We start from the raw sequence: 9,102 nt of genomic DNA on the forward strand, positions 1-9,102 counted from the left end.
CTTTATCTTTATTCCATGCTTAATCTTGATGTCTTTTTTTAGCACTTAATCTTGATGTCTTGATAGCCATATGGAGATCTTCACTATGCTTCATTGCTTCAAGACATGATCACCAATATCTCAATTCTCTCATGACCATATATTGTTTATCCATGAATATCATATTGGTTATCACTTTTTCTTCTTCATGCTCCATCACAATCTCTTGAGAGACGCAATGAATTATTCACTTGAATTACTTGCTTCAAGACTTGATCAACCTATGGGCTCATTATGATCCCATCTTCAAGACAAATCTAGATTTTTTTCTCGTTGATCATTCTCTCAAGATCTTGATTCGTCACGACTCAGCTCATAAGTCCAAGCATGACAACTTCTGAGTTCCTCCAGTGAACTCCAGCTTGATCACATATTATACATCACATGGACTTCATATCGATTATACTTGATTCAACCATAGAACTTAATCTTGAGGCCTCAAAGTCCATTTCTTTTGCTTCTTCATGATCATAATATATTCATCACTAGAGCTCAGTGATCTTCATGGATATCTTGATATTGATGGCGCTCATTCCTAATCCATCCATTATTCTCCATGCATTGCTTATGAACTTTCCTTCAAGTGTATCTCAATGAAAAAATTAGTCAATACGAATTGTCATTAATTACCAACACCACACATGGGGACTACATGCACTTTCAAAAGTAACAACTTTGAATCTATTGTCTTGATCGATTGAAAGGAAGAGGTGACGTCATGGTTATATGGTCAATCACATCTCTTTGCATTTGAAGCATCAAAATGGAAACCCTAAATCCTATCAACAACATCTCCACACAAATTACATTCCAGCACCATGAAACCAACCTCAAAGTAGATTGTACTAAACTAAGAGAACAAGAGGGTTCAAAGTGTACTTACCCATACACGAGGGGTGGGTCACCTTCGGGCTGGCGATGCAACACGGTACATGGTGTCGCATGGGTGCACTGTCGATGATGCCTCTCACGCACGTGAGTTGACTAGAGAAGCACACCCACAACAAACATGTTGTTAATTACCGCAGTCGCCTCTCTTTCCTCCATTTTGATGGTTTTGCCTCGGAATCGTTGAATACAAAACATTGCCTAGCGCTCCAGGGGTCTAATTGCAGGCCTCTGTGGCACAATCTATTATGCAATATATGGTCTCTACATGCCACGTCAACAAAATACGCATGTATATGACCTTAAAGTGAGACATTTCAGTAATGATAATGATTGGATTGTGAAATTTTATGAATACAATGACTAAATTAAACTCTAAAGCCAAATTTAGCCATTTTGATATTTTGTATGTATTTCTTTAGCCGACCGTGGATGTATTTTACTCTGTTCAGAAATTAAATCTCTACAAGGGTTGTTTGCTTAGTTTTGGCTTTGGCTTTCACCGCTTATTCTAAGCCAAAGCATAACTTGTAGTAGGGGTGAAAAAAATACTCGTAGCTCCTGGGGTTAATAAGGGCTCGATAGCTCAACTCATAAGCTCGTAGCTCCCTTGTAATGGTCAAAGCCAGATTTCAGGTCGTCAAATTTAACGAGCTTAACAAACGAGTTTCACGAGCAGCCAGTTAAGCTCATTAATTAGTATGACATAACACATATTATTATCTTATAAGCGGCAATATTTTGTGGCACCTTCATAAAAATCAAACCGGCAACAGGGAGTAATGCATATTAACAAACAATCATGAGTTTAACGGCCGTTAAACGAACACATTCATGCAATGTTTTTTCCCATTAAGCTTAACAATTTGAACAAATTGAGCCTTAATGAGCATGAGATTAACCAAGCCTGAGTGGCTGGTTAACTCACCTCTAGCTGGTAGTAAGGCCACCTACAACCAGGCTCCTCAAATGCGTCTGACGGACAAACCGGTCAATGGTCACAAAATCGCGACCCTACCAGCTGACCCCCAAACCGGCCCTACTCGTCCGGGTTAACCAGCACCCATCATATCCGTCCATCCCTCATATCCTTTCCATACCTGGGGTAGATATGGGGAGGCTTGGACGCGCTCGGGCGTGTCCGCCACGGTGGGCCGGACAGACCAAAACCGCCCTAAATTTCATCAAATTGATCAAGTTCACCAAATTGACCTGGCTCCTCCCGCACCCGTCCTCCATTTCTCGCGTCCGATCCATCACCGTCCTCCACCCTTGCTCCCCCATCCGTGCTGCTGCACCAAAGAAAGTGAAGTGGTAACTCATGTTGAATGTGCGAAAAGAGAGGATGAATTGGGACCAAGAGAGGGTGAACAACATGTTGCGAATTAAGAGGGAGATGATAGACTTAGAGAAGCAAGAGACGTGTGTTAAATGGGAGCTCGAGAAGACCATGACTTTTGAAACAATAGAGCCCGAGAAGGAGAGGTTGCAACTTACTCAAGACACAGAGGATTCGAGGATAATATTGACCGATGCAAACCTATTGGATCCGAAAGGCAAGAAGTGGCTTGAGGCGAGGAAGAAGGAGATCAACCTATGCACAGACTACGAGTTGGTCGGTCCGGATGGCGTCCGACAAGTGATTCATCATGTTGACTAGACGTGGCATGGACGTTTAATTTCATTTTGGCATGTTTCAATGTTGAACTATGATTATTTTGCTTTATTGAATTGGTGATGTTTGTTCTATATGACCGACATGCATGGATTTGAGGGTTGTCCGGACGCGTCCGCAGACGTTTGGGGTGTCGCTTTTTGCAAAGTCCGGTTGTCTAAGTCACTATGGTGGCTTCTTCACGTCGCATGTGGGACGTTTCGCGGGAGGCCCACATTCGCCCCACATCTGCCGCATAGTATAAGTTGAAGGCCCCATTTGTCCACATTTTTTTAGACATAATTAGTGGGTTTAGTGGGCATCCCACATCCCACCAAACGTCTCGAAACAGGCTTTCGCCCCGCTTTATATATAAAGCAACAACACCGAGCAGTACACAGTCGAATGATACAATGTGATGAGATGACTCTCTTACAAAGCGGATCGAAAGATACAACAGGAAACTAGAGCTAGCCTAACACCTAGCCTAGGATCAACCGATGACACCAAAAACTCCAAGACAACGCCCCCATGAGGGTGACGACGCGATGCGTCGCCTCTGCCGAGTCTGAGAATAGATAAGGGTTCTCACCCGGAGCCGTGGCACGTGAACAAGACTGGAAGTAAGAAAGAAACGCATGCAGCTCTTCACATCAGGCAGTACACGCACGTCATGCAACACGGCACAAGCATGATCAGCATGGCAAGCACGCCAGGCAACATCTCACCATATATTATCAGCTTAGCACAAGCACATCAGGCAGCATAGTACAAATAGTCAAATACTAAAATGTTTATGCACATGAATGTTCATGCACTCCAAATACTGAAATGTTACAGCATATATCACTCAAATGTTCATGCACTTATTGATTTAAGATTGCTTGGTTTAAACATCAACCAGATTCAACCTGCCATTCTTCTTCAGAACTTGCTTCTTCATTGTCTCGAGGCTTTTTTTACTTGCTTCTTCAACTCAACTGAGCAGGGATGTAGCCAGGGGCGCGCTGGGGCATGCCCCCCTTTGGATTTTTTCTAAAAACCCCCTTATTAATTTATGGATCTGACCCCAAATTTACTCAAAATTACCTATATGCCCCCTCCAAGATATTTTGTGTGGAATTGGCCCCCCTTATGTTGTATTCGTGGCTACGTCCCTGCAACTAATTACAAGCTAGTAACCAAGAAGAGAAGAATTAGCACTTGGAACTTGCCAAAGTTCTCAAAATACAACACAGAAAAACACTTGTTCCTCATAGGCAAAGATAAAGTGATGGCTTTGGAAGTTAAGACACAAGTACAGAACAAAGACATGATTTTCAGGTTGCGCAAGTACAGAACAGAAGGGTACATTTAGTTAAGGCATCCAACAAATCTAGATTGTCAGTACATTCTCAATACTTGAGCAAGTTGAGAGGCACACCACTAACTTTAACAGTACATTGTCAGACCAATGTTTCAAGGAAAATCAAGATCGATAATGTGGTACACAGGAACAACTTGCTCATGGTACTGTGTACATGGAACAAATTACTCTAAGCAAACAGATGACAAGAAATTAGACATCTACTCCCTCCGTCCCATAATATAAGAACGTATTTTACAAAAACAAAAATCGTTCTTATATTATGGGACGGACTAGTATCTTAGAAAGATGTTATACAGGCTTAATTATCATATGCAGTATTGATTGTGATTCTTGGCAAACAACAGAGACGACCAAGTCAGGAAAATACACACTGGCATTCTTGCTTGGCAAACTATCTATACTGGACTGGCATTTTTTTTTTGCCTCAGAAAAGAAAAGAAAAAACTTGCAGCCTGGCTTGTTCATTTCAGTTCACTGTAAGGGTGGGATTTTCTCATAATTGTGTGGAAGTACCGGGGGCAGAGGGGAAGAGCCGAGCGTGAGAAAAGAAATAAGCCACGGAAACACCTCCGGCGCGTGCTCCTCCGCCCCGTGCCCACCCCGACCCCCGACCTCGACCCCGACCCCGACCACGATTCGCTCCTTCGCCGCTGCTCCCTCGTCGTCCACCTCGACGCCGAGCTCGCTCCTCCGCCGGAACCACTGCCGAGAGCAGCCAAGGTAATCCCCCCTCTGATCCCGGTCAAAATCCATCTCCCTTTCGCTACGACGCGCGGCCGATCCCCGTAGCAGCGGCTTTTCCTCTCCACCGCCACCACTCCGTCCCGTGCGGCGCCCTCCTCTTCTCCGCCTGACCTACCTACCCTACCCTACCAATCCGACCCGACCCGATTCCGCCGTGCCCTAGCTCCGCGTCATCGCCGACGCCCCGCCCCCACCCCTCAGCCGCCCACCAACCCATCCCGCCTCGCCGGGGCCGCCGTGCCCGTTCTACCTCACCGCGACATCGCGCGCCCGCTGCCTCCGCCCCACCCGCAGCCTAGGACATTGATTTTTTGAGGTATGGGATCTTTTTGGAGTCATCCAGCGATGATTAGTTAAACCCAAAGTAACCTCTACGAGTTTTGGGCACCCATCGAGATCCGCCCTGTCGCGCCCGCACAATACTTCGATGATGATCTCTTTTTAGTTTTAATTATGGGTACAAAATCATGGGGTTTGGCTCCGAAATGGTGACCGGCCATCTGCCACAGCACACTGAAGCGATCGTAATACAGTCATTCCATCTTTTTTCAGAGGGAATAAACATTTCGTGTAGCCCCGGCCGATTGTTCACCACGTAAATCGAATCCTCAGATTCAGCCTTTCACACCTCACGGCCTTGTAGCGATGGTCTCCGGTGCCACTACACAGTGGCACACTCCCTTCATGGCCGCGTTGCGCCAGGTTGAAGCATGCCCATCAGTGAACTACCTCAACTAAGACCATCTTTGTCGAACACACCATCATGGCTGGTGATGGCATGTTTGGCCTTTGTGGGGCACCCTTGTAGAAAGCAAGGCGGCCAGTCCAGGGAAGAGAAATTGTGCAGCAGTGTGTGCGGTTGCGGTGCCGAGGGAGTACTTGCTTGTTCTTGAGCAGTAATGCTAGGAGGATGGAAGGCAAATTAAGTAGACAGTTCGTGCAGCCCTCTTGCTGGTTGTTACAATAGTAGTATAGTTATTCTACTGTTCTGTATCAAACGGTCACCATTTTGGTGTGATGCGCAATTACCCCCATTTTACAATGTCACATAGCAAATTTTGCTTATTATCATGTTGAACTATTCCGTATCAATTTGTGTACTATTAATCTAAGTATGTTTTTGAAAGATTGTTGGTATACACATTCTGTCAAAATTATCAGAAAACTGCACATTTGATTGACTACAAAAGCCATAGATTCTTGCTGACAACTGCCGTCTGGTCATTAGCTTGTCCCACCTCCCATGTGTCAGATGCACTATTAGATGGTCTGTGTGTGTCAGATTCAGTAGTCACAGTGGCACACTCCCACCTTCCATCTCCCAAAATATGTGCATCTTTGTCCGATTTACTCTTGACAGTTTTTTTCTGCAGGAAAACCTAGAATAGGTGGTGTTATCTGGCTTCGAATTGCTGTCTAAACGTTTCTTGATCTTCACTCATCAGAAACTTAAAGCATGAGGTTAGTAGTCTTAATTCCTCCTTTGATATCAATAAGAAACTGTTCGAAAGATATGATGCATACTGACTTATTTTGGTATGCACGTTTTTCAGTCTTAGTACTCCATTACTTGGCTTGGGTTGTTTCAAATCTTATCTCTGGGCTAGCATAATGATGGAGCATAAGCATCTCTCTCTTTTTTTTGACCAACTTGTGAACAAGGGTTCAGCATATTTGTTTGGTGTCCTGAGGAATACAATTGATTTTTACGTTGCAACATGACATGGTAAATTAAAATGTGTAGACAGTCTTTAACTTAATCCAGGTTTTATACAAAATAGTATTCTCTGTTTGAGAAACTGGGAAGGACTGATAGAGCTAATATGTCAAAGGTCTTATATTCGACATAAGATTCTTTATTTGGCTTTTGCATTTTATGGTACTATGAAGACATAGAAAATAGCATTGCTCTGTTGCCTGCTTAAACACAATAAGGCCTAGCTATTGATTTCTACATGAATTTGGTATAGGAAAAAATGGGTATGATTTTGTAGTACCATTTATATTTGTATATGGTTTTACATGTACATGAAACCATGTTTTTTGGCGCAAATGCTGCACTATGATCCAGAGCTAATGAAAACAACTGAACTGGCTGCATAAGTGTGAGCTAGACCTCAACCTGCTTGATTTTGCTTCCATTATTTTGACCTTTTTCTCTTCAGCTCCCATCGCGTGAAGTGGAATGAGGACAATCTGTATGAGATTGAATCAAACAAGCCAGTGAGGCAGAAGATAACAGAGCCCAAGACACCGTATCACCCTATGATGGATGAAGATGGTATATGTCTTGTTACTTGTATCTCATCATATCTGACCACTATTTGTGCTCATAATGTGCAAGCGCTGAATAATTGCTTTCATTGCTTGCTCTCTAGGGTCACTATCACCAACACGCCCTTTCGACAAGTGTCTAGATGAGACTGTTAGTGCTGAAGCTATATTGACTGCTTTAAATGGTGTGGCCTCTTCAAGTAAAAATGATTCAAAGGATGATGAGTGGGCATCCTCAGATGATGATGCAGATGCCATGGAACAGGATGGTGGTTGGTAGCTTCTTTCTCAGTTACCATTTTATGTTTCTAGAGTTACTAGAGTAAATCAGTAATTACTGATGTTCAATATATTTGACTAGCTGAGTTATGCGACTTGATTTTATGGTATCAGCTTTCTGTAATGAAGTCCACAAGTGATCCAACTATATGACTACTCATATAGCTCCTCTGAATTAGCTAGCTAAGATAAACTTTTTGTAACTCTTTCTAAGTTGGTATCCTATATCATGATTTATATTTGTATTTGATGTCTTGCACAAGTGTATACTTCATTATCAACGTAATGGGCAATAATAAGCTTACCATCTGAGTCCAGGACTTTATTGGAATAGGCAGTGATATGTTTGGTGTTCATGCAGACTCAGAAGCTGACAGATCATCAGTGAGTTTCAAAGAGCATCGCCGCAATCACTACGATGAATTCCGCAAGGTCAAGGAACTGATGCGCACTGGATCCCTGGTTGAAGACGAGGCCCGTGCGAATGAGCGAGCTGCAAACAACGTCGAGGACAAAACCGCAGGAGAGAAGGCAACAGGTGACAAGAGTGAATCGTCAGCATCACTTCAAGTATGAGCCGCAAAGTGAATTCTGTGGTTGCTAAGCCTAGGGAAGTTCAACTAAGCGGGAGCATGCAGTTTGCGCCTGCTCTGTGTGTATTGCTGGATCCTTGTTTTCATACCAGATCGGATGATTTTCTGTACGCAAAGAACCTGTTCCTCTTTCTTATTTTGAGATGTTGCGGTGCCTAAAATGGTGGAGAATTCTAGTTGAACTAGCTACTTCACTTTAAGTCAGGAGGCTAGAATTTGCCTGCACCGCTTTTTATAATACTGGAACTGAGTTATATGGACAACCCTTGAGCAATTTTTCTTTGTGAAATCATGCTTTACTGCTACTATTAGATTGCTGATTATTGTGGATCTGTGATGATCATATACAATTATTACACAAGTAAGGTACTCCCTCCATTCACTTTTGTAAGATGTTTTAGACATTTGAGACAACACCTAAAACACTTCAATTTTAGCTCCGTCTTACAAGAATGAACAGAGGGCGTATTTGCTTTCATTGTTCACTTCAGTAGTTCATTGGTTTGCCTGGCCACTGGAAACAGCTTATGAGAATATGAGACTGTAAAGCAGGAAACTGTGGCCTGCTTGAACAGCTCGGTTGCTCGCTAGGATTTAATGCCAAAAGATTTTCAACGCACACCTTGTGCTGTAACATTTGGCAAATTAAAAAGAAGTGTTTAGTAGAAAGCTCGGGGCGAAGTTAGAAGATGTCGACAATTATGCAATTTTTTGGTTAACCAATGTCATCTTTTAAAAACAAATCTAATTATGCAATTTTTGAGTTAACCAAAATTCATCCTTAAAATGAAAATTGGTGGATGGAGGCCCGTGATTAGCGTCAATGATTGGTGGATTGAGATCACTCAGACTATCTCACTCGAGGAAGGTCAACCCCATTTGTCTGTCATTGGAATATGGGCTTCTTTAGGGTCAACCCCATTTGTCTGTCATTGCAATCACATCCCCCATTTGCAAACCCCTATTTGCATACTAATCCCTGCAATGTTGATCTCATCGTACATACTTGATAGATGAAACAAATTAGAACATTCAAAAGCAAACTACCCAAATTCTACTCGTCGTTGTCGGAGATGTAGATGACCCCCTTGTCGGAGCCGTTGACCTCGTGGACATTGACGGCGGGCCGAAGTTCCGACGCCTCCTCCTCGTCGTCGTCCACGAATAGTCGATTCTGCCTCCGTCGGCGAGGTGGATACAGTGGCGGCTCGCCTCCACCTCCCGCTCGAACTAGAACGACTCTAAGATGGCCTGGTTTTCTA

The 9,102-nt window shown here is 43.4% G+C and overlaps 1 protein-coding gene across 2 annotated transcripts; it reads left to right on the forward strand.

The window, feature by feature from the left end:
* Window positions 1–4,491: 4,491 nt before the first annotated feature.
* On the forward strand, window positions 4,492–8,129 carry LOC123091041 (protein phosphatase inhibitor 2). 2 transcript variants are annotated; one of them, XM_044512431.1, is made up of 5 exons: window positions 4,492–4,670; window positions 6,068–6,155; window positions 6,860–6,975; window positions 7,073–7,240; window positions 7,609–8,129. In XM_044512431.1, exons 2-5 carry the CDS (start codon window positions 6,151–6,153, stop codon window positions 7,821–7,823), a joined length of 504 nt encoding a protein of 167 aa, XP_044368366.1. In that variant the 5' UTR covers window positions 4,492–4,670; window positions 6,068–6,150; the 3' UTR covers window positions 7,824–8,129. The 2 variants fall into 2 exon arrangements, with proteins under 2 accessions (XP_044368366.1, XP_044368367.1); XM_044512432.1 differs by having other exon boundaries at window positions 4,532–4,670; window positions 6,140–6,155.
* Window positions 8,130–9,102: the final 973 nt, after the last annotated feature.

The sequence above is a fragment of the Triticum aestivum genome, chromosome 4B, assembly GCF_018294505.1.
Source record: "Triticum aestivum cultivar Chinese Spring chromosome 4B, IWGSC CS RefSeq v2.1, whole genome shotgun sequence".
Lineage (NCBI taxonomy): Eukaryota > Viridiplantae > Streptophyta > Magnoliopsida > Poales > Poaceae > Triticum > Triticum aestivum.

Bases quoted from the DNA above. Each gene is read 5' to 3' on its own strand.
- LOC123091041 (XM_044512431.1), top strand. The intron at 6,976-7,072 runs GTATATGTCTTG...CTTGCTCTCTAG, and splicing joins CCCTATGATGGATGAAGATG to GGTCACTATCACCAACACGC. The intron at 7,241-7,608 runs GTTGGTAGCTTC...GTGTTCATGCAG, and splicing joins TGCCATGGAACAGGATGGTG to ACTCAGAAGCTGACAGATCA.